At 33.6% G+C, this 25,069-nt stretch overlaps 2 protein-coding genes and 1 long non-coding RNA gene across 8 annotated transcripts; 1 reads left to right on the top strand and 2 right to left on the bottom strand.

Moving 5' to 3' along the window:
- Positions 1-2,733: 2,733 nt before the first annotated feature.
- Positions 2,734-11,598, bottom strand: LOC18428947 (WAT1-related protein At2g39510). Of its 6 annotated transcripts, none has more exons than XM_088863185.1 (7): positions 11,067-11,598; positions 9,685-9,864; positions 6,647-6,673; positions 4,344-4,573; positions 4,165-4,251; positions 3,459-3,610; positions 2,734-3,043 (listed from the first exon to the last, which is right to left on the bottom strand). In XM_088863185.1, the coding sequence occupies exons 1-7, from the start codon at positions 11,237-11,239 to the stop codon at positions 2,978-2,980; spliced, it is 915 nt and encodes a 304-aa protein (XP_088719311.1). In that variant the 5' UTR covers positions 11,240-11,598; the 3' UTR covers positions 2,734-2,977. The 6 variants fall into 6 exon arrangements, with proteins under 6 accessions (XP_088719311.1, XP_088719313.1, XP_088719310.1 ...); XM_088863187.1 differs by having other exon boundaries at positions 4,380-4,573; positions 11,067-11,597; XM_088863184.1 differs by having other exon boundaries at positions 4,165-4,573; positions 11,067-11,595.
- Positions 9,827-11,134, top strand: LOC148782713 (uncharacterized). Its single transcript, XR_016052921.1, has 3 exons — positions 9,827-9,888; positions 10,063-10,093; positions 11,075-11,134. It is a non-coding gene; the product is annotated as an uncharacterized LOC148782713 (long non-coding RNA).
- Positions 11,599-14,426: 2,828 nt separating the features above from the next.
- LOC18428948 (WAT1-related protein At2g39510) lies at positions 14,427-21,073 on the bottom strand. The gene is made up of 5 exons (XM_020664107.2): positions 20,603-21,073; positions 18,326-18,505; positions 15,713-16,121; positions 15,067-15,218; positions 14,427-14,698 (listed from the first exon to the last, which is right to left on the bottom strand). The coding sequence occupies exons 1-5, from the start codon at positions 20,773-20,775 to the stop codon at positions 14,569-14,571; spliced, it is 1,044 nt and encodes a 347-aa protein (XP_020519766.1). The 5' UTR covers positions 20,776-21,073; the 3' UTR covers positions 14,427-14,568.
- Positions 21,074-25,069: the final 3,996 nt, after the last annotated feature.

Below are 25,069 nucleotides of genomic sequence, written 5' to 3'. Positions count from 1 at the left end.
ACATGACCTGCATACACATATCATGTGACGTGTGCGGCGTTTGGATGCTTGACATACAATGAAGGCAGCCTAGTGGTTCATTTTGAGTTTTAACTTGCTTTGAAATTTTCCTTAACAAAACCCAAAAATACCATAAACCACGTACCTCAAGCATAAAAATACCATTTTGGCCCTTGTTATGTTTTAATTGGATTCTGTAGCCTAAGCAAAGATAACCGACCTATAGACCTCAGGGGATGGTTGCCCCACTTTATAGAGGATATATATAGAGATTGAATCACATGGAAATTGCCGAGAGACTACAAATAGTCTAGTATAAGTATGAGAATAAATCTCATAAGAAGTGAGGTATGCATAAAATATAAAGGGAGAGAGAAAGAGAGCTACCAATCGATTTTATTTCAAAAAGTTGGCGGAAAAAATCGGGTAAAAACGGATCACTAAAAAAATAATGTAAGTTATAGAATCGTGAATATTTTGGATTTGGTTCAAAAAACATAATGAAAAAATCAAATGTGTAAAAATGATAAAATATAGAATTATGATTTGCAGCTATTGTATAGATATACTAAAGCCGCTAAACGATAATTTATAGCCTTACTAGCGTCTTTAGAATAATACTTAACAATTTTTTGTTGAAACTTTAAATAAATCTAGCAATAATAGTTACTTTGTTGTCGCATCCCAAAAAGCATATCATAGATGTTTTGCGAGCATAAAATGAAACAACAACAACAATACTAAACACAAGAACTAATTAGTAAATAATAAAAATTATGAACCAAAGTACATGGTTATTTCTAAAAACAAAAACAAAAAACACCATCAATATACGATTGCAGCTAATTGAAAAAAAACACAAAGACCCAAATATGTAAAATAATGGTCCATCCAAAATGCTATGTTGTATACACCAATAAAATATATATATAAAAAAAAAATGAAATTAATCAAACTTCTTTATGCCAAAAAAAAAAAAAAATGCTAAAGAAAATTTGAATCTCACTCTGAATAGCTACTTAAATCTCTAGTATCATTGGATCTCTCACTAGCTCTTTACAAGGACGCTATGGGTTAAAAAAAGAAAAAGATTTTTCATTAGGTTGTTCTTTTAAGTTTGCCTATTATTTTAAAATGGAAAAAGTTTACATAAGGATGTTACCTTATAATGTAGAAATACGGATACCCCTAAAAAATCCACAGAAAAAAGGTAGTTTTAATGTAAAAAAACCTTTTGATTGATCATCTTGATATCGAGATGTATGACTATGAAAATTAAAAAGATTTGAAGTATCAGAAATAATGCATTTTACAACATATTATCTACACCGTCCATTTTCAATATTTTATATGTTTATAGATCTACTTGATTTTAACCATTTTTAAAATTTAAAATTTTATAATTAGATATAAAAATAGATTTTGAGATAATCCTAACAACATTTTACATCAAAATTATATGCCATGATAAAATTTGAAGGTGCATCTTACCTCTACACCTACGGATGCATCCGTATACAAACTGCACCTTTTTAAAATATATGATTATTTTAATTGTTTTTTTAGGAATATATTTCTTGTATTTTTTGTATATATTTTTTAAGATAAATCATTGGTGAAAGTTTTTATGCAATTGTTTGTTAAATGAAGAATCTTAATTTACTCCCACTGTTAATGTATTTATTTTTAAATCAAAATTCAATAATATTAAGTTAATGAAGAAATAAAGTTATAGAAAATAAGGTTTTTTGAAAAGCTTTTTTGAAAAACGATAAAATACGAATTTAAATTGGTTCTATTAAAAAGCAATAAATTTTTTAAGATCTTTTGAAAAAATTGAAGTTCTAAACGTTTTTCAAAAAATCAGAGATTTTTTGAAAAAGAAAGTGTTTTAATCAGAAACTTGGTAACTATTGGTGAGACTAACAAATAATAGAATTGGAGAAGAGAATAGATTGATTTTCTCCGAGAAAGACATCATGGAAAAAAACATAAGCGTCGCATAATTTTGGAGTGAGGAATTTTTCATTTTTGAGAGAGATGCTACAGAGAAAAAATGGGTTTTGAATGGATTCCTAGCAACAGACACCCTGACCTATCTCGAGGTGACATTGGAGTCGCGGTTTATGGAAACACCAATTTGTATCTAAATGTTTAAGAAATTCAGAATAGTATGTTCTAGAAAGAGAATTAAAAAAAAAGTGGATAAAAAAGGTGGAAGATAGAGTATTGTTACTCCAATACCGAACCAAAAGACTTACTGCGATACCGAATAAAAAGAATGCAAAACAAAAAAACCCAAATGACTACTTCAAACTGCACTTGAGTTCGAATCCCACGTATAGAGGGAGGGAGAAAGAAGTGAGCATATGAATTATAATTTGTTTTAGAGAGAGAGAGTAGACTTGGATTATGTTGGGGGTAGGGTATTGAGCAAGTCCATTGTACAGGTTGAACAAAATGGAGGATTAGAATTTGTAAATAAGTCCATTGTTCTGGTTTTTCTTATTATGTAAGTAGGAATTGTCAGGGTTATTTTTTTTCTTCAACCTTTTTTTTTTTTTTTTTTGACAAGGTTACATAATAATGGAACTTCAGATGTTAGATTATAGAAACCCATCCTCTACCGTATTGATCCAATCCTTATTCTTTCTTTTTTGACCTTTTAGAATGGGAAGAGGATTTTAATCAGAATTGATTGATGAAATGCTGAATGCAAAGCTGTTTTCGTTGACAGCTAAACAAATAGTAAATTTTTTCTTTATCTTAAAATAAAAAGAAATATAAAACACAGTCAAGCAGGAGATGTTGCGACAATGGCATACATGAAACCATAAGCATTACAATGACAATAACCAAGTTCAATAATCGAAAAGACAGCATGATGGATGCAAAACTCCTCTTCTCACCCTCTCAAGGATTCCTTGCTTTTTCCACATCATTGATGAGACTTTTCTCTTCTACTTTCTCATTGTTATCATCTTTGCTCTTTCCCCACATAACGCAATAAAAACCCAAAATTATGAGACATCCCCCAATCACACTACAAGTCATCATAAAATAAACAACCATCAAAATATTATATTAAATTACTTTCAAGTGTTAGTTTGATTCTAATCAAATTGGCCTATTATATTTTTTAACATAAAAATCGTACAATTTCTTGTAGTGATTGCATACTATATGACCATTTATTTTTAGTATAAGGAGTTCACAATCATTTTCAGCCATTGGATAGATTGCAGTGTGTCATAATATTCGAGAAATGTTTTTTGAATATCGTGCCCAATCAATGATGCATCCTCAATCACCTGATTTTATATCCAACGGTCAATAATCATTGGAACCTTCTTGTATAAAAAAAATAAATGGTCTCCTTGTATACATTTCCTTTCTTATATATCACATAAAATTCATCAAAATTGAATGACATTTAGAATAACGGGAGAAATGCAAACCTTCCCAAATGAAGGCGTTCCTTGAGGAAAAGGGCACTGAGAATCGCTGCGATGATAAGTTGAAGGGGAAAAAATAGGGCAACAAATACTGGTCCTCTCTTGGAGATGCACCAAGCATTTAAAGAATATCCAATTGCCGAAACCAAAATTCCCTGCATTGAATTTCCATGGTTTATTCGAAGAGGAGTATTATTTTGAAATTCCATTCACTTGTGCTAAGTTTTGACATCAGGATCAATGTTTAGATATCCTATTGATTCAGATTAGGGACTCAATTGGTTCCACTGCCACTTAAAACTTCCCTTTCACATTTTTTTTTTCTTTTTTTTTTTGAATTTATGTAATGGTTTCTTAGGCCCTCCAAAATCCCCCAATAAACTCATATTTTAGCTTTGATTTTTTATTTTTAACATGTTTTTTTTCTGTATCACTGATTCAGACCGAACAGATCGATCATCCAGTGATCCGATACGGATCTGTGGAGTGGACGATCTACCCAACTGAACTAACTGTTGAAACACTGGTTGGGTTTATGGTTGATCGTTGAGAATAAAGGTACGAAGCCTTACTTAAAGTTCAACTAATATGCTTTTAAAAATCCTTTGACTAATATGGCTTCGAATTTCCTTTCATTTAAGAGTACACTTAAATGTCCATAGAGAGAGAGAGGATGGGACTTAATAGAGAGAGAGAGGATGGGACTTACATAATAGAAATAGGACAAGAGCTTCAAATCCCAGCCAATCTTCCATGGCGAAGCTGTCCTCTCGAAGATCACAGCGATCACTACCGACTGCATCATCGCCAGAAAAGAAATCCATGTATTCATAGAAAGAGGAGCCGGATAAACTTTGTAAACTGAAGCCTGAAGGATCAAGAACACACTCCAACATAATGTTGAAACAATTGCAAAGGAGGAACCTTTAACCCAGTCTGGTTTGGCATGCTTTGCACTACTAGCAGAATTGTAGCCATGAATGTTAATGAAGGGGATTTTTAGGGGTGGTAAGAGGTGGCCCTTGTAAGAAGTAAATAGCATAGCCCCTCCTAAGCAAATCGAGGTACCCAAGAGCTTGCCTTGCCCTCTGCGACTTCTAATATTTACACTTTCCATCCTGTATTTTGAGCAAAAATATTGAGTGCTGATTCCATTGAAGAGCAACTGAGATTATTTGAGATAGAATCATATGCTATGTTATGGTTTCTAGGAGTATTCTTGATAATTTAGCACATTGCAAGACAATTCTTGTGAAGAGTCTCAGGTTTCTGACTCAGTGTCCATTACTTGTATGAATATACAGACTTGTCTTGTATAGACAAATTACGTATGACAATAATATAAATAAATTACATAAACTTATACTATACCCAAACTTACCATAAGTACAAGTTCTTGTACCTATTATATATATATATATATATATATATATATATATATATATGTATATATATATATATATATATATATATATATATATATATATATACATATATATATATATATATATATATATATATTGATTACAATATACATCTTTCATATTAACCTGATATACAATATAAGCCTTTTTTTCACACTCTCCTTCAAACTCAAGATGCTATGATATAGAGCAGCATAAGTTTGAACACTAAGTTGCAAAAATGAGCAGTTGGATCTTTAGGTGCATAGTGTGACCAGTAGAAGCAGTGGTTGCCATGCTCAGATTATTTGATCAAGAAGCAGAGGAACAATAGAAGAGGGCAGACTCAAGCAATTGAAAATCAATAAGTCTCAGAAACAAGAATAGGAACATAAAAAGCTTGAGCAGTAGCCGATACATAAGTCTTAGAAACAAATGGCTCAAACAGAGCAGGCTTGAGCAACAACAGATCAATGGGCCCTGGGAACGGACGGCGCGCATAGGGTAGGCTCGAGCAAATGACAAGAAATTTCATATCTTCACTTGAGACAGAAAAATAATCGAGAAAGCCGAGAAAATAGAATGACACTTGGAAGAGCCAACAAAACTTGATGCATATTTCTGATTGATTCAGCAACTCGCAAACAAATATATATGATTGGGTAACAGGGTAACAGATTCGATCTTCACTAAAGAATCTCGTGCCTTCATTGGAGAACCTCTCTTTGGGCAATGAAATCATAGAGAATGTTGCAGAGATCAAAGGGGGAGCAAGGGTACCAGAATGAAGCCTTGGAGAGAGAGAGACTCAAACTGGCTTTGAGGACGAAGTGGAAGCAATAATGGGTGTCTTTTCTAATGCCCACAAGGCAAGGGTGGTATAGATAAATCCAATTAGAATAAGGGAGAGCTTCTTCGCCTTAATTGATGGAAATCCCCCACGCTTCATGCTTTCATATCATCACCTTATTGTCACATAAAACAACATGGATAAGAACAATGCTGGTTGAAGAATGCTAGTCTCCAATTGTAGAACAATCATGACCAAAGAATTGAACCGTCAAATGACCATGGATGCTCGATCTTCGGTGACAATAGACTTGTGGATTAAACATAGAGGCCTCAGGGGTGGATTTTCGGGTTGGCTAGATCAGAATTTAGACAGATCTGGATCCTACGATCAAGATCCAGAGTCAAAACAAGCAGAGGAGCAGAAAAACCATTTTTCAGATGGGTCAATGGGTTAAATCGGGACATGATTAAGTAACAACAGATTAACCAACTCAATCGTACAAGAATGAACACAATAAAGATGAATCTGGCTTTGATACCATATTTAAAGTTTGAGGTTTCTCTAAAGACACTCAGTGTTCATTAATTGTATGAATATACAGACTTGTCTTTTATAAATAAAGTACATATGACAATAATAAAAATAAATCACAGTTTATAGACAAATTATATATGACAATAATAAAAATAAATCACAGATACTTATATTATACCTTGACTTACCATAAATACAAGATATTGTAACTACCATTCTCATATATATTGATCTCAATATATACCATCCATATTAACCTAATATACAATATATACTTTCATTTCACAATTCTTACTTAATTGTTCTCAGGGGAAATATATTAACCAATAGTTTAAGACTCGTTATAGGCCTTGAACTTGGCATGGTGCTGAAGCTAGTTACTCAGCGGAGTCCAAATGGACTTGCATGAGTAGTGCAAATTTAAAAGAAAAAAAAAAAAACAAAAAACAAAAAACTCTTACCACCCACAGGCATCTCCCATTCTCTCTCTGCCAGGCGGTGCATTCAAGTAGAGGAGCAGGAGCAACAACATGAGTTGCAGGGGGTGGAAATTAAGATCAAAATAAAAAAAGGAAGGTAGAAATCCACCCGCACTTGAGAGAGAGTGTACCTGGTTGCATGCGAGAGAGAAAATTGAGTATACCTAGCTGCGAAAGAGTGAATGAAATGATGCAAAGGGGGGAGGGGGGGGGGGGGGGTGGGTTGGTCTTTAGAGAGGGACCTGGTTTCTGTGCGCTAAGCCCACATATGTAGAAATGCGGGCCTATTAATAAATCTATTTTTGAGATGGATTTTTGGACTTAATTTTTAAGGACATGTAATCTCTAACATGAAGATCATGAATATAAAAAAAAGAGAGTAAATTTTAAAAACTAGAAATAATAATTCTAGTAAGAAAAACTTTGAACTGTTAGTTTCCGTTGTTTTTAGATCGAACACCAACTTGTATCCATCTTTAAGATGGATGCTTTACACTTTTTGGACTGCATATGTAGTCATGCGGTCTAGGATGCATGAAACATTTTTCCTTTAGAGAGAGAGAGAGAGTGTGTGTGTGTGAAAGTGAAAGTGAGAGATTGGTAGAGAATGAGTAGTACAACTCACGTTTAAGAGGGAGTTGTACATGGTACTTGGGGACTAAGGGTGGCAATGGACCTGGAACGACCTGACAAATAGACCCAACCTGGGTATGGGTCAAAAAATTTGACTCGGCAGATCTGGCGCAGGCCCGAATCTTGGACCTAAACACTATTTATATTACATATCCGACCCGGATCGGACCCCAATAGTGTTGATCTTTAAATAAATTTTAAATAAAAATAATTATGTATTTTTAAGGGAAAATATTTTCATACCTCCTATTTTTAGGTTTTATTTCACAATAGACCAAGGCTTTAAAAGATATCTTGAGGCATAAAAATTATAGATTTTATTTCTTCTAACCCCTGAGTTAATTTAAACTTGTTTTTTTAGGCCAAACGAATCTAAAAAGACATAAATTTTCTTAAAGTCAACCTCCCTTTCTTAACCTCTCTCCCTTCATGTTCTCTCTCCCTATCTGCCAAACCTATGTTTCTCTCTCCCCATCTCCCAAAACCCTCTCCGTATTTTCCCTATTTTCTCTCCCTGTGTCTCTTACTCTCTCTCTTCCCGTGCTCCCCCAACTCTTTTTCTCTCTCTCTCTCTCTCTCTCTCTCTCTATGTGATAAACAAATTGTAGAACCCAACAAATAATCAGTTTGATAGACCCATCTGCTCCAATTTGACTGCCAACCCATGTTTTGGGAACTTTTGAAAGCTCAGAGAATGTCTTTTGAGAACCATATTTATACTGGTTCCTAAAAATATTTACTGACGTCCATTGAAGCTTTGTGCTACATCTCTTTTCTCCATATAATTTTAAACGTTTATGTTGCAGAGAAATAACTGGTTGTAAAGAAAGAGAGGGAGACAAGGGGAGAGAAAAAGAATGGAAAATACGGAAAGAGAGAGAGGACATGGAGAGAAAAATATGAGGAAATATAAGGGGAAAGAGAGGGGGGTATGGGAGATGGGGAGAGAGAGATTGGAAAGATGGCATAGGAAGAGAGAGAGAAAAAAAATAGGGGAATACGGAGAGAGAGGGGTTTGGGAGATAGGGGGAGAGAGGATGGGAAGAGAAAGAAGGGTTTAGAAAAAAGGTGTATTTTTTAAGTTTGACAAGAGGAGAGAGAAAGAGTGAGAGAAAAAAATTAAGGGAATACGGAGAGAGAGAGAGAGAGAGGTGTTTGGGAGATGGGGGGAGAGAGAATGGGAAGAGAGAGGTTTAGAAAAAAAATGCATTTTTAAGTTTGACACGAGGAGAGAGAGAGTGAGAGATACATGAGGAGAAAAAGAGAGAAGTTTGGGGTATATAAGTAAAGAGAGAAAAATGTTGGGTTTAGAAAGAATATGTCTTTCTCACATTTGTTTATATTAAAAAATATGTTTAAAGTGGTCACGGGGTTAGAAGATATCTTTTGAAACGTTGGATTTATCAAGAAATAAAACCTAAAAATAAGAGATATGGAGATATTTTCCCTATTTTTAATTATAATACTAAATAATACATTTATATATTTAACAAAGGGTGTGGTATCTATAAGGTCACAAACGTAAACAATCCAATTAAGGCGCACCTCCAAATTTTATCATAACATATAATTTTGGTTTAAAAAATTCTTAAGATTATTTAAAAATATATTATTATCTCTATTTATAAAATTTTAAACTAAAAAAGATGATTAAAATCAAGGAGATCAATAGACATATTAAAATCTCGAAAATAGACTGTCGAGATAATGTGTTGTAAGATGTACTATTTATGGGACTGAAAATGTTTTTTTTTTTATATTCATACATTTAGAGTTGAGATGATCAATTAGATGATTCTTTAAGATTAAAACGACATCTTCCGATGGATTTTGACGTGCAACTTTAATTCTACCTTTTAAAGTTGCAACCTTATATAAACTTTCTCCTTTAACAAATTTATAAGATATAAGATATATAGCTATTTCTATTTTTGGGTCAGGCCGGTCGGATTGGGTCTGATTTCGGGTCCCACATTATATTTTCAGGTTCGGGTATGGTTCCTGTGAATTCAGATCCAGTCGGGTTTAGGTTCGGACCTGGACCCAGACCCAGACGTGGACATGACCAGACCCGTTGCCACCCCCTGGGGACTACTCGACTCAGCCATAGGCAAAGGCCAAGTGAACTTTGGCCAGTCTTAAAACACTGATATTAACAAATAACTACATTTCCACTTTACAAGCTTGAAAAAAATGATTCCCCCAAATCCGGTAGCTATGGTTTTGTCAACATTCCCAAAAAAGAAAAAAAAAAAGAACAAAGAAAAAACTACTACAATATGCTCATCATAAAAGAGAAGGAAAGATATCTTTTTAACTCGTATTTAAGATAATCTTTTTTTTATGTGAATTTTAACCATGGTTGTATATAAGAGAATGTGTAGTACCTGAAAATTATAGCGAGGATGAAGGTGATGGCGGGGCAAAGGTTATTCATGGCACCAACTACGGTTGGAGAAGAGTACATGAGCCCTGCAAAATAAGCATTCTGTGTCCCTGTTATCCCACATAAAGCTAACATGAACAGTTTGTAAAACACTGGCCTTGTGAGAGATGGGCGCGTCTTCCTGCAACATATACAGTTCTCAAAGGTTAATTCTCTTATATCAAACTCACATTGTCTTTTTATTTATTTCTTTATTTTTTAAGATGTGAACCATAAATGCCTACTGTAGTGTTTCATAAGATAAATTTATCTTTTTTGAGGTTTTATTTTGATAAATTCATATTTTTTTGACATTCTCTGCATTTCTTATTGGATGCAGTTGGCATACGGATGCATCCGTAGGTGTAGAGGTAAGGTGCACCTTCAAATTTTATCATGGTATATGATTTTGATGTAAAATGTTGTTCGGATTATCTAAAAATCTATTTTTATATCTAATTATAAAATTTTAAATTTAAAAAATGGTTAAAATCAAGTAGATCTATAAACATACAAAAATCTTGAAAATGGACGATGTAGAGTTTGATATTGAGATTAAAAAGGGGAAAAAAGAAAGAAAAAAGAGAAGATTAACAAAGAAGAAGAAGAAAAATAGTTGAATTTTTTTTTCTCTAGAGGCTTATGTTAGGTTTAAAATTTAGTATCTGACAAAAAATAAAAAATTAAATTCGAAAGTCGAAATTTTTCCACTAGAGGTTTATGTTAGGTTTAAAATTTAGTATCTTAAAAAAAAAAAAGAATTAAAATGCAAATATTTTGAAATCAATTCAATTTACGAGTGTTTTTAATTTTTTAAAAAAATATAAAAATTCTCTAAAACATAACATGATTTGCAAGGAAATTTAAAAATTCAGTCAGGATAAGACTGTAAACCATACCATGGTATATAAGAAACAATCTGAGAGGAAATAATACCTGGGGTGACTATAAAGTGTTCATTAGCAGACATACACCCAATTTTTATATATATATATATATATATATATAGTTGAAAAAAAGCTCTGATGATAATATTAATATACGTATATACATACATGTCAACCTACATTCACACACACAAATGAAATTAACATCACATATATACACTTTGCGCGATTAGGAAAATGCATGTTCATCACATAAAATGTTGTCAGGATGGGGCTTCAGAACTCCTGCTCTGCCATATCCATTCACAAAAGAAAAAAGAAAAAACTTCCACACAAATAAAAAAAGTAGGGCATGAATTTGAAGATCTTTAGGATGCATAAATATGTATGTGAGCCTAGGAAAGCATCAATGTATTTATATTGCATGGTGATATGTCCCCATGTAAAAGAGGTTTACCTTTCTAGAAAGTAAGCAAAAGGGGAGAGAACCAGTGAGGCTACAATGTGTCTATACACAATGAAGACATGGTAGCTCATGCCTCTCTCCAAAGCTCGCTTGCTCACAATATCAGCTGAGGCAACAAGCAGTTGCAGGCTGATCATCACAACATAAGGACCCCACCCTGCCATCTCTCTCTCTCTCTCTCTCTAAATATAAATATATATGTCTACCTAATGCTAAGCTCTCTCTCTCTACTGAGTGCCAAGAACTGAATTGGGGTTCTCCTAAGATTCCCTCTCCTTGTATTGGCAAATTTATAGCATGTAACAATAAAAAAAACCTATCATCTCTTTCTCTATGTCTCTCTCATGTTAAGGACTGATTATGAGAGCTCTTCTAGCACTCTATCTATTTGTACTCGCAATTTATAGCATGGAAACAATGATAAAAAAGCTGTACCATGGATACTGTGGGGAGCAATCTAGTTCGAGAATATTTTTTGGAGTTTTGAGTTTAGTCAATGACACACTCACAACCACCGAATTTAAAATTTAATGGACAAGAGTGATTGTGACTTCTTTGTATCAAAATCATATATTTTTCTTTATATATTTTTCCTTTGATAAATTTCGTTGCACATTTTGATATGTCAAATATTTTGTAATTTGAGAATGGGGTTGGGATTGGGGTTGTGGTGGTAGCACTCCCCAGCTAAAATCTAAGCGTCAATTTTCACCTAACGCATTAAAAAACCACTAAAGATTTAAAAAATAGATAGGGGCTCGTCATCCCTACTAAATTATCTAAAAAATATAAAATTAAAATTTGGTCCAAATAATGATGACAGCTTGAAATCAGATAAAAAACATGTAGATAAAATGTCAAATAGTCTAAAAGTACGGTGTAATTCAATAGATATGCCTTCCTTTGAGACAGTAAAAGTGAATTTCAAGCAGAGGGGCACCTCATGACATATAACGTCCGTCCGGCACAAAGTAGCATAAACGACAAGGAATCTCTCCTTGTTGTGTTGCTTTTTGGAGGTAGTTTCGTTAAAGTTAAAAGTTTGCCAACGAGTATGTATTCTACAAGTTTGCCTGCATGTTTCTCTTTTCTCTCTTTCTTTCTCTAAAACAAACAATTCTCTCTCTAAAACAAACACTTTTTGAAATTGAAAGTTAAAAACGCTTACAAAAACTTTTTTGAGTCATGGTCTACTGGTACCTTTAAGTCCCTATTTCTATTAAGTATGTGGTTTGTATAAAGTTGCAATCTTAAACGACCTCCTATTTTTATTATAAATATAATTTTGATGTAAAATTGTTTTAGGATGACTTGAGAATCTATTTTTTTAAATATCAAATTTTAAATTCTAAACATGGTTCAAATCAACTAGATCTATAAATACTTGAAAATCTTTAAAATGGACGGTTCAGATAATGTGTTGCGATATATATTATTTTTAGGACTAAAAATCTTTTTTTTTCTTTCATATTCATACCTCTCGATGCATAGAGTATCAATTAAAACATTTTCCAACATCAAAACAACCTTTTTATAAACTTACAACCTTATATAAATATTTTTCTTCTATTAATAATGCTGCCATGGTTAAAAGATGTGTTTTGAATCCCAGATAGGCGACGTAAACCAACCATCCAGAAATTTGGTTCGGATTGGTCATCGATTCAGATTAGCAAATCCGACCAATTCTCTAGTGTGAGAATCAATATATATATATATATATATATATATATATATATATATATATATATATATATATATATATATATATATATATATATATATATATAAATTTCAAAATAAAGAAAAAAACATAAAAAAAATGTAACATGTGGGAGACGATCTGGCCATTTTCGACCAATGGGAACTCATTCCTCTCAGTAGTAAGCGGAAGAAGAACATTTTTGCTCAATGGTTTTTATTTTATATATAAGAAACCACTCTTTGAAATTTTAAATAAATTAATGGCTATTCAAAGATAGCCATTAATCACTCAAATACCTTCCCTTTTCTCTCTAGAATCGCATGCAAGAGTCTCTATTTTCAACCTAAATTTTTTGAGGCTCATCTTTGACACAAGATAGAAGGTAATACTCTTCTCTAGGTTTACCTTTTTCTTCTTTTATTTTCGCTCCTTGAATCCTAGCTTTTGATGCTTGTATCTTCTTAACTAAGAGCCATATGAAAGGCAAGAAGCCCAATAAAATTAACACAGTTCTTATTTTTTAGTTTTTTAATAGTTGAAAATTAGAAATCAAAGAAATTTACATACAGATACTATTGGGGGTTCAATTATCAAATAGGTTCACGTTTGCCCGAAATTACAAGTACCATTAAGGTAAATGGTAAGGAAAGTATATAATGAGACAATTTACTTGTGGTACAAAGTGATCACAATTAATCTTGACCAATGGATGTGAAATTGGATGGGGGCATTTATTTTATTGACCAAACTCCAAGTAAAGGTGGTGCATATATATATATATATATATATATATATATATATATATATATATATATATATATATATATATATATATATATATATATATATATATATATATATATATATATATATATATATATAGATATATATATATAGAAAAAGCTAACGAAAACTGGACAACTATAATGAATAGTAATATAGGTGGAATCCCAGCTGGCAGATATGTATAGAGTGGTTCAAAATACATATCACTATTTTATTTTAAAATTTTTTATAAATTTGATTAAGATGAAATTTTGGGTGTATATATCTAACACTATTGCGTGCTATATAAAAATATAAAAAAATTATTTTCAATAATTAAAAATGACAAAATTACTCCTATCATTTTTAGGGGTATTTCAATCATTTTATATTTTGAGAAATATTTTTTATGTATTTTTTAATTGTGTGTATTATTTTTTAGTATACACGTCTAAAATTTCATTATGAACCGATTTCTAGAAAAAAAATATGAAAATTCATATAGTGATATGCATTATGAACTACATGATGAAGATCTGACGGCTCGCATTCCATATTAATATTCATTATAGGTGACCAGCTATTGTAATTGTATTTGTGTATATACATATATATATATATACTATGAGAGAGAGTGAGAGGTGAGCATACGAATGATTTGTTTTTGAGAAAAAAAAGTAGACTTGGAATGTGCGGGGGTGGAGAGAGGCATTGAGCAAGTCCATTGTATAGTTTTAACAAAATGGAGGATTTTGGATTTGTAAAAAAATTGGTTCTGGTTTTTTAAGTAAGTGGGGAAAGTTGGCTATTCCAATATTATTTTCCTTGGTTGTTTCGGAGAGAGAATAGGGTCTTAGTTAGAGAATAGAGACACATTTTCGTTGAGAGCTAAATAAGCAGTTAAATTTTTCAGCATCTTAAAATGAAAAGAAACATAAAACACATGAAACCATAAACATTACAATAACAAAGTCCGAAAGAAAAGACAGAGTGACGGGTGCAATAACTCCTCTTCGTGCCCACTCAAGGATTGGTTGCTTTTTCCACATCCTTGATCCCTCTTTTCTCTTCTACTTTCTCATTGTTATCATCTTTGCTCTTTCCCCACATAACGCAGTAAAAGCCCAAAATTATGAGACATCCCCCAATCACACTGCAACTCATCATAAAATAACCAACCATCACAATATATTAGATTAAATTACTTTCAAGTGTTCGTCTGATTTCTAATCAAATTGACCTATTGTGTTTTCTAACTTAAAAATGGAACTATTTCTTATAGGGATTACATATTATGAGACCATTTATTTTTCTTGTATAAAGAGGTCAAAATCATTTTTAGCTATTAGATGGATTGCAGTGTGTCACAACATTTGAAAATTTTTATTTTGGACGTTGTGTTCGGTCAATAATGATTATGACTTCTTTATATAAAAAACAAACGGTCTCATTGTATACATTTCCTTTATATAAAATTCACCAAAATTGAATGGAATTTAGAATAATGGGCGAAATGCAAACCTTCCCAAATGAAGACGTTCCTTGAGAATAAGGGCGCTGAGAATCGCTGCGATGATCAGTTGAAGGGGAAAAAATAGGGCAACAAATACCGGTCCTCTCTTGGAGATGCACCAAGCGTTCAAAGAATATCCAATTGCCGAAACCAAAATCCCCTGCATTGAGTTTTCATAGTTTATTTGATTTTGAAATTCCATTTACTTTTGCTAAGTTTTGACATTGGGATCTGTGTTTTAAATCAGGAACTTAATCAATTCCGTGAAGGTATCGATATTGCCCCTTAAAACTCCCCTTTCACTTTGTTTTTTGTTTATTTTACCTAATGTTGTTTTAGGTCCTTCTAAATCCCTCAATAAATCCATATTTTAATTCTAGTTTTTTCTTTTCAACATTATTTTTCATAACGTCGATTCTAGCTGATCTAGATTGGTGATCCAGATCTGATACGGGTACGTGGGTGGACGATATACCTAACCAATGTGACTTTCCAAACACTGGTTGAGTTCATGGTTGATCATAAAGAGGATCAAAGTATTAAGCCTCACTTTATACTTCAACTAATTTGGTTTTAAAATTCCTTCGACTAATATGGTTTAACATTTCCTTTCACTAAAGAGCTACGTCCATAGAGAAAGAGGATGGGACCTACATAATAAAAATAGGACAAGAGCTTCAAATCCCAGCCAATCTTCCATGGCGAAGCCGTTCTCTCGAAGATCACAGCGACCGCTGCCGATTGCATCATCGCCAGAAAAGAAATCCAGGCATTCATAGAAAGAGGGGCCGGATAAACTTTGTAAAGTGAAGCCTGAAGGATCAAGAACACACTCCAGCATAATGTTGAAACAATTGCAAAGGAGGAACCTTTAACCCAGTCTGGTTTGGCATGCTCTGCACCACCACCAGAATGGTAGCCATGGATGTTAAAGAAGGAGATTTTTAGGGGTGGAAAGAGGTGACCCTTGTAAAAAGTGAATAGCATAGCCCCTCCTATGCAAATCGAGGTACCCAAGAGCTTTCCTTGCCCTCTGCGACTTCTAATATTTACACTTTCCAACCTGTATTTTGAGCCAAGATATTGAGTCAATTGAAGAGCAACTGAGATTATTTGAGAAATAATCATATGCTATGTCATGGTTTCTAGGAGTATTCTTGATAATTTAGAACATTTTAAGGCAATTCTAACTTAATTGCTTTAAGGGGAAATATATTAACCAATATTCTAAGCAAAGTTCAAAACATCGACTTGGCCAAGGTACTCGAGCCCTGGCTGAGGCGATGTACTCGGCCAAGGCAAGCTTTTTTTTTTTTAACAAAAAGTCACATAAAGTAAGTGTATATATAAAATGAGCAGCAAATATTACTCATTAATCATACATTGGCTTTATGTAGGCCCTTGTTTTATAACCTTCTTTGGAAGTCTTGGGATCTAATCTTTTCAAACCATTTTTTTAATCCCAAACAATTTTTTTGTCTTTATACTAGCTCTACATCGATCTTAGCTCTATGATGCCCAAAATCAGTCAATATTGTAGCAAAAAAACTATGAATCTGTATAAGGCTTTTGAAAATGATTTCAAAAGCTTCAAAATAAACTAAAAAACATAAAAAAAACTATGGAGTAATTAGAGAGAAATAATAAAATTAGTGATTTTTTGACTGATTAACGATATTAGCTATTTCATGCACAAAATCAGTCGAAAATGGTGAAAGAAAACCACTGATTTATATAGAGTTCTTGAAGTTGATTTCAAAATCTTCAAAACAAGCAAACAATATTCGGATTTGGTGTAGAAATCAGCAAGGATTTGGTGTAGAAATCAGTAAGAACAATAAGGATTGGCGGAGAAAAGAAAAATCGCGTATAGAACCCTAAAACCATAAATTTAATGTGATTAAACTTGATAAACACGAGAATTAGGATAGGGCTTTTGTAGATAACTTCAATATATTGATAAATAACCCATAATAAATGAATTTACTGGATAAATAAGAGAGAAAGGAAGAGATTGATGGATTTTTTTTTTATGCACGAAGAACCCTGAAAATCCGATAATTTCGTAACAAATTGTTGTTCGATTTGGGTTTTGATGAACCAAAATTTTATCATAAAGATAATATTGTTGTTAAAAACACAGCAAGGTTCCAAAAATCGATCAATATCACATCCAAATTTCGGATTTTTAGTTTACTAAAGTTTCCATATTAAAAAAAACGAGTTTTATCTGCCGATGGGGTAAAATCGGGCGAGTTTCATGTTTTTAATCGAGTCTCCTGTTTTTTCAGTGATTCTTGTCGACTCAATCACCCATAAGGTACTGTACGATGGAATTGGCCCCCCTCGGCCTTAGCAGTGGAGCGAGGCTGAGGAACTCGGCCGAGGCAGAGTCAACTAGCCCTAGTTCAAAACTATGATTCCAAGATTCACCGTAGGCCTTGGAGTTGGCAACGATCCGAGGCAAGTGACTTGGCCGAGTCCAAGTGGACTCTCGAGTAGTGCACATTTAAAGAAAGAAAGGGGAAAAAAAAAAAAAAAAAAAGACTCCCCTCCCGCACAGGCATCTTCCATCTCCTTTCTCTGTGTGCCAGGCGGTGCACTCTGTAGGTACACTATTTTGTATTTTATGGTAATTCTGGTATAGTATAAGTGTTTATGTTTTATTCCGTCATATGCTTTTCTCTATTGAAGATAAACTTGTATATGATGAATGGATAACCAGTCTCCTGAGACTCTTCACACACACGAGCCAAGAGCCAAGATGCACAAGCAGCAGCATGAGTTGCAGGGGGCGGAAATTGAAAGAAAAATGAAGGAAAGAGAGAAGAAATCAACCCGCCTTGCCTTTGAGAGAGAGTATACACAGCTGGGAATGAGAGGTAGAGAGCGAGTGTACCTGGCTGCGAGAGAGAGAGTGAGCGATACAAAGGGGGACTGGCTTAGAGAGAGAGGTAGAGATCGAGTAGTACACCTCCTGTTTTCTACAGAGTTGTACATGGTACTCGGGGACTACTCGACTCAGCCATACGCTGAGGCCAAGTGGACTCGGTCGAGTCTTAAGTCACTGATGTTAACAAATACATTTCCACTTTACAAGCTTGAAAAAATGATTTCCCCAAATCCAGAGGCTATGTTTTTTTGTCACTCCCAAAAAACAGAGAAAGAAATGGAAACAGGAAAAGCTACTACAATAAGCTCATCTATGCCAATAAAAGAGAAGGAGATATGTCTTTTTAGGTCGTATTTAAGAGAATGTGTTGTTACCTGAAAATTGCTGCGAGGATGAAGGTGATGGCCGGGCAAAGGTTATTCATGGCACCAACTACAGTTGGAGAAGAGTGCATGAGCCCTACAAAGTAAGTATTCTGTGTCCCTGTTATCCCACATAAAGCCAACAAGAACAGTTTGAAAAACACTGGCCTTGTGAGAGATGGGCGCGTCTTCCTGTAACATATATAGTTCTCAAAAGGTTAAGTCTCTTATCTCGAACTTAAATTGTATTCCCATGGTTGATATTTTTCTCATCTCTTGTAAAGATGTGAGCCATAAATGCCTTCGGTAGTGTTTCATAAGATAAGAGGAAAATATATACCTTATTTTGGTGTAATATAGTTAAGGTTTTAAAAACTTTCTTCACATAGGTTTTTTAAAAATATATCTTCTAACCCCGTCCACCCAATTGTCAGTGTTTTTTTTCTTTTCCTAAACAAAATTTTAAAAGACACCTCTGTGTACTAAACCTCTCTATACAATGTCTTTATTTCTCTCTATATAACGTCTCTAAGGAAAAAAGCTTTTAGAAAACCTATGCTACCATAAAGTTTTTAAAACCTGAGCCTATAAGGAAATGGCACACCAAAACAAGATGTATGGAGATATTGCTCCTAAGATCATTCCTCTTTTTTGGATCTTCTTTTGATAAATTCTTTTTTTTTAGATTCTCTTCATTTCTTATTTAATCACTGATGAGTTGTATTGATTATAGCCCATTCATTTCCAGGAGTAGATATTGAGATTAAAAAAATGGGGAAAAAAAGGAAGAAAGAAAAGAAGATTAACAAAGAAGAAGAGGAAGAAAACTAGTTGAAATTTTTTCTTCTAGAAGTTTACGTTAGGTCTAAATTAAATTAAATTAAATTGTTTCATGCAAATATTCGGAAAATTGTTTCATGCGGGCTGGACATCATTTCTACAATATGCGGTCCAAAGGTATAAAGCATCCATTTTAAAAATGGATGCAAATAGGTGGTCTATCTAAAAGCAAGTGTAACTAACGGTCTAACATTTTTTTTTAATATAATTTTTATTTTTAGTTATTAAATTATTTTTATTTTTCATATTCATGATCTCCATATTAAAGATTATATATTCTCTAAAAATTAGGATCAAATTATATTTAAAAAATACATTTATTACCAAGCCCATTTCTACAATATGCGGGCTGGCCGCATAAAAACCGTGTCTTATTCAAAATCAATTCAATTTACAAGTGTTCTGCAATTTTTTAAAAATATAAAAAGTGAACATGGTTGCAAGGAATTTTACGAATTCGGTCAGGATAAGAGGGTTTGCATGAGGGACGACTTCGAGACTGAAAAACTTGACCTCTCTACACAAATTAGGTATCTACCTATAAGATAGATGAGATTTCTATGAGTCAGCTGATTCATATGTGCACATGCGGCTCCCTACTAAAATCCATTTTAGATGATTTTTTTTTTCTAATTTTCTATTTTGAATATTCAGGGCCAAGATGATCATAAATGTGAAAAGAATAAAAACTTTTTAAATTTAAAATATAATTTTTTAATATTTTTTATGTACCACCATCTCTTATTTATTAATATGTCAGCGGGCCCTTTTGCCTGCTAGCTCATGAAACAATTTTCCATAAGATAATGATATTAAAAAGAAAGACATGGAAATGGAAGCCTTTCCATTGCGTGATACATTTCAAAGAGCACTCTCTACATTCTAGAGCAATACTTTTTCATGTCTCTATCATTACTTAGGGGTGGCAATCAGGTCAGGTTCACAAGCCGGGTCTGGATCCATGTTTTGGTGTTGGTTTTGGGTCCCAATGATTTGGACCAGACCTGGATGGATCTGGCTTGGACCCTTTCGGCTATAAAATATATTATACAATATAAATTGTTTTTCTTTAAATTTTTTAGACCATGGTCTGGGTCCAAAGAAGATCCTGGAGAAGCTACAGTAGAAGCAGTCAATCTTTCTCTGAGCTCTATCGAGCTAAGATACTTCTACACCTTTCTTGTCTTTGCCTCGGTTCCTACTTTGATCCATACCCGTTGGGGAGTCTGCATCCATGTAGAACCTAGTCGGGTAGGGTTGAGAACTCCGTCTCTGCAATATCCATTCAAAAAAGAAAAAGGAAGAAACTTCCACACTACTAAAACAAAGTAGGCCATGAATTTGAAGGATAAATAAATGTGATTTTTGTATGTGACGTAAGAAAGCATCAATGTATTAATATTGAAAGTGCCTGCATGGTGATGTGTTCCCATGTGAAGGAGGGTTCACCTTTCCAGAAAGTAAGCAAAAGGAGAGAGAACGAGGGTGGCCACAATGTGTCTGTACACAATAAAGACATGGTAGCTCATGCCTCTCTCCATAGCTCGCTTGCTCACAATATCAGCTGAGGCAACAAGCAGTTGCAGGCTGATCATCACAACATAAGGACTCCACCCTGCCATCTCTCTCTCTCTAAAATCTAAGCGCTCTTCCTCTCTCTATTGATCTCTCTCTTGAATGATAAGCTCTCTCTCTTGAATGATAATCTCTCTCTCTCTCTCGTGCTAACAACTGAATTGGAGTTCTCCTGGGACTCCCTCACCTTGTACTAGCAAATTTATAGCATGTAAACAATAAAAAAAACCTGCTCTCTCTCTTCTCTCTTTTCTCTCTCTCTCTCTCTCTCTCTCTCTCTCTAAATGTTAAGGACTCATAGGAGGTCTCTTCTAGCACTCCAGCTACATGCACTCGCAATTTATAGCATGAAAAGAGTGATAAGAAGGCTGTTGGAGGGTGTGGGTACAGTGGAGCATGGGGAAATAGTTGGTGCTTCCTTTTTCGAGCATAAGTGGGGTGACGAGGTTTCCAACTGATAAGCCAGTGTTGCTTTTGAATACTTCTCACAACAAGGGTTGCAGTCAATTTTTTTTAGATTATCTTGAGAAACTTATCAAAATCTACATGGAACAAATTAGCATTTATTCTTTGCAAATTTTTAAAAGGGATTGTATACTACGAGACTATATAGTTTGTTCTAGGGAGGTCACAATTGTTAGATGTCAAATTGGATGACTTGGGTTGTAATATAAAGTTGGAAAATTTTTTAGATCCTTGAATTTAGTTAATAATATATTCATAGCGACCCCATTTGAAGTGATTGTGATCTCTTTGTATTAATTTTTCCGTATATTTTGATGCGTCAAGTATTTTTAAATTTGTTCGAAAAAATGATTGCTGCTTGAGATGAGATAAAAAACGTATGCATAGAATGTAAAACACATCAAATAGTCTAAAACTGAGGTGTAATTTAATAGATTAGCGTTGAATCTTTGAGCCAGTGAGAGGCGATTTCAAGCAGAGAGGCACCTTCTGAAATATAAAATCTGGCACAAAGTAACATAAAGGACAAGAATCTCTCCTTAGTCTATTGCTTATTTCAGGTGGTTTTTACAAAAGATATAAATTTTAAAAGTTTACCAGTGGCATTGTCTCCAACAAAATTAGACACTTGAAGTTTCCCAGCACGTTTCTGTCTCTCTCTCTCTCTCCAATACGAACACTTTTGACATTGAAAGTTTGAAACCCTTCCAAAATATTTATTAAGTCGTTGTTCGCCGGCTACGTTAGCTCCCTTAATCGATTAATAACAACCCAGATAGGCCAGGTGAACCGACTTTTCAGAAATCTGGTTTGGATTTGTCATCAATCCATATCACCAAGTTGGACAAATTCTTCAGTGGGAGAATTGATCAAAAAAATAAAAAATAAAAAAAGAAAAAAAGGAAAAAAAAAAGAAAGAAACGTGATGTATGCGAACTAGACGACCCATCCAGTTTTGATTGCCAAGTTCCCTGACAAACTTAGCCAGCTCCCTAATGAAACTGGGCAATTCCAAAAGAACTGGACTGATTCTTGATTTTAGCATGGAACTAGGTCGGTCTAGACCAATTCCCAATCTAGATCGGCCATTCTCGATCGACATCATTGGTTTTTTGAACATTGGGCAGTGTTTCAAAACCCGGCTTGTACACTTATGAAATCCATGAACACATCACGAGTCACCCACATGTTCTACGATGTTATACAGCATGTTATGCTAACCCAAAAGAAAAAAAAAAAAACTAAAAAACTAAAAAATTGAAAAAGAAAGAGCCATGCTTGTACTACACCTTGTGAAGACTATCTAGGGCTTCTTAAAAAATTGGGGACATAAATGAGAGTGAGAAAAAAAAAAACCATTTTTTATATTTAATAAGAATTGTCTAATTTTTAGCTCTCCCATCTAATATTTAGATGCTCACTCAGAGCTAAAAAAATTGGTTTTAGCGATATTCACCTCGTAATTCTAAAGCGGCCAAATTTTTTCACTAACTCTTCCGCCCAAAGAAACAACAACGTAAACTATGCTCCCACAGCAGTTAATAAAATTTAGGATGCCCCTCTCTCTCTCTCTCTCTCTCTCTCTCTCTCTCTCTACACCATGAGCGAACTTGAGCATTCAATTATTTAGATACCAAACCCCATGACCTGGGCTCCAAGAAGATTCGTAAACTACTGTTGTTCAAAAATGTTCAAGAAAATTGATAAACTCCTGTTGTTCATAGTGTACGGCATAAACATATTCAAGATAGTAGTGCGCACAAGTGTGCCACTTGTGCACCCTCTTTTCAGATGCTGTCCCTATATAGTACAAAATTTGGACATTTTTTGGCTCTAAGTGAATTATGGTTCAGAACCCAAAATTGAAATGCCAGGCATAAGATATCCAAACGTTGTGGCAGTGATGTACACGTCGTTATGAGATAGATAGTCACCCTTAAATGCATCTGAGCCGTTGCTTTTAGAAAGGCAGCATCTTGACTAGACGGGTGAGATTGAACGAGGTTAGATTCCATTGTACATCGCACAAATTGAACATTTAAAAAATCTCTAAAAAGAATTGAATGTTTAGCATTTTCCCTTCTTTAAAACATGGGCCTTCAATTTTGGCCATTGAGAATTGTGACGGGAGTTGCTTTGGACCTGTTTTTGCTTTATTAGTGGAAATCAAATTGCGTATTTTTAAATAATGCATAAATGTATGGACACGGTTTCCATAGTCCGTGTAGAAACGAGTCACCTTTTAAAATTTTTTTTTTGAGATGGATATTTGGACTTAATTTTTAAAGATATGTAATCTCTAACATGGAGATTGTGAATATTAAAAAAATTAATAAATTTAAAAAATTAATAAATTTAAAAAATTAGTAATAATAATTCTGTTGAGAAAACATTTAGACACGCTAGTTTCAATTGTTTTTAGATAGACTACCTATTTGCATCCATCTTTAAGATGGATGCCTTGTACCTCGGGGACCACAAATGTAGAAATGTAGTCCCCGCCGCATGAAATAAGTTCCCTAAATGTATATTGGCCTTTTTTGGAGGAGGAGGAGGAGGAGGAGGAGGAGGAGGGGGGGGGAGGGAGGGCATGCCTGGAAAATGGGGTCGGGGGTATGTATAATTTTCCCCATGAATAATGAGTCCTAAATCTTTGGTTTTTTGGGGGCAATTTATTTAAAGTTGTGATTTGATTTGTAGTAAGGTTGTAATGTTCTTTATTCTATATTTCATCAGATCTTCATTGGGTGGTTCAAAATACATATCAATATCTGAATTTGAATTTTTTTTATGGAAATCGGATTGTGATGAAATTTTGGGCGTCTACACTTGACACCAACATGCATTATATAAAAATATAAAAATAATAATTTCAAAAATTTAAAATGACCAAATCACCCCCATCATTTTTTAGAAATATTTTGGTCATTTTATACTTTAGAAACTATTTGTTTTATATTTTTCCTTGTGAGCCCTTTTGTTTTTTAGTTTACATGCTTAAAATTTCATCACGTTATAATTTTTAGAAAAAAAAAATAAAATTCAAACAATGATATGTATTTTGAATTACCCAATAGAGATATGACAGTTGGAAGTTTGCCTATATTACTATTCATTATAGGTGCCAAGCTATTGGTAGCTTTTTCTTTTAGTTAAAGGGTATATATTTTATATGTCTTGTAAGACAATGACAAAAAGTAACATGTCTTTTAAGATATTATCAAATCTATATATATTTTACATGTCTAGTTAGACAATGACAAAAAGTAACACATCTTTTAAGATAATGTCAAATCTATATATTACAAATAAAATAGATAATACAAATTATTGTAAAGTTACTTCTATAAAGAGTTGCAGCCAATGGTTTAAAAAGCGGACCAGTGACTCGGATCGGGCATTTCAAAAACCGATCCGCATCGGCGAATTGGAGATCTGGATCGGGAATCGGGGGAATCGGTCAGATTAAAGCTTCAAAAAGATCTGAAAAAATTATTAAAATTCATTATAAATATTACTTTTTAGGAATTCAATAAAAAATTAGGGTACTTCATTAAGAATTTTCATTTATTTGCATGAATATGCGAATATTGATATGTTCTTCCCCTGCATGAACTACTATTTACCATTTAATTTACGTCACACAAAAGGATAAACATAGAATTATCATGGAATAAGTATATCAACATACATGGATGACAATAAAGCATACAATTAGTAACATATGATTTAAAAATAAAATGACAGATGACTATGTTCTTCTTCTTGGTCACGCTGGTGCCATTGATTGAATTCGTTTGACAATTCATTGATTCGATCTAAAAACGAATCATCGATATTAGCAGGTATCTGACTATATCCAAATCCCTGAGTATT

This window comes from Amborella trichopoda, chromosome 3 (assembly GCF_054954075.1).
Source record: "Amborella trichopoda isolate Santa Cruz 75 chromosome 3, AtrichopodaSantaCruz75HAP2 v2.0, whole genome shotgun sequence".
NCBI classification, from domain to species: Eukaryota; Viridiplantae; Streptophyta; class Magnoliopsida; order Amborellales; family Amborellaceae; genus Amborella; species Amborella trichopoda.
This window is presented reverse-complemented; position numbering and strand designations above follow the sequence as displayed.

What these genes read in the sequence shown, in the direction of transcription:
- LOC18428947 (XM_088863184.1), bottom strand. Translation starts at nt 11,239, where the DNA reads ATGGCAGGGTGGGGTCCTTATGTTGTGATGATCAGCCTGCAACTGCTT. An exon ending in ATCCTCGCTATAATTTTCAG is followed by an intron (nt 6,674 to 9,684) that starts GTACTACACATT and finishes ACCGCCTGGCAG; the next exon opens with AGAGAGAATGGGAGATGCCT. An exon ending in ATGGGAGATGCCTGTGGGTG is followed by an intron (nt 4,574 to 6,646) that starts GTAAGAGTTTTT and finishes CTCAAAATACAG; the next exon opens with GATGGAAAGTGTAAATATTA.
- LOC18428948 (XM_020664107.2), bottom strand. Translation starts at nt 20,775, where the DNA reads ATGGCAGGGTGGAGTCCTTATGTTGTGATGATCAGCCTGCAACTGCTT. An exon ending in ATCCTCGCAGCAATTTTCAG is followed by an intron (nt 16,122 to 18,325) that starts GTAACAACACAT and finishes CTCAAAATACAG; the next exon opens with GTTGGAAAGTGTAAATATTA. An exon ending in TCTTGTCCTATTTTTATTAT is followed by an intron (nt 15,219 to 15,712) that starts GTAGGTCCCATC and finishes AACTCAATGCAG; the next exon opens with GGGATTTTGGTTTCGGCAAT.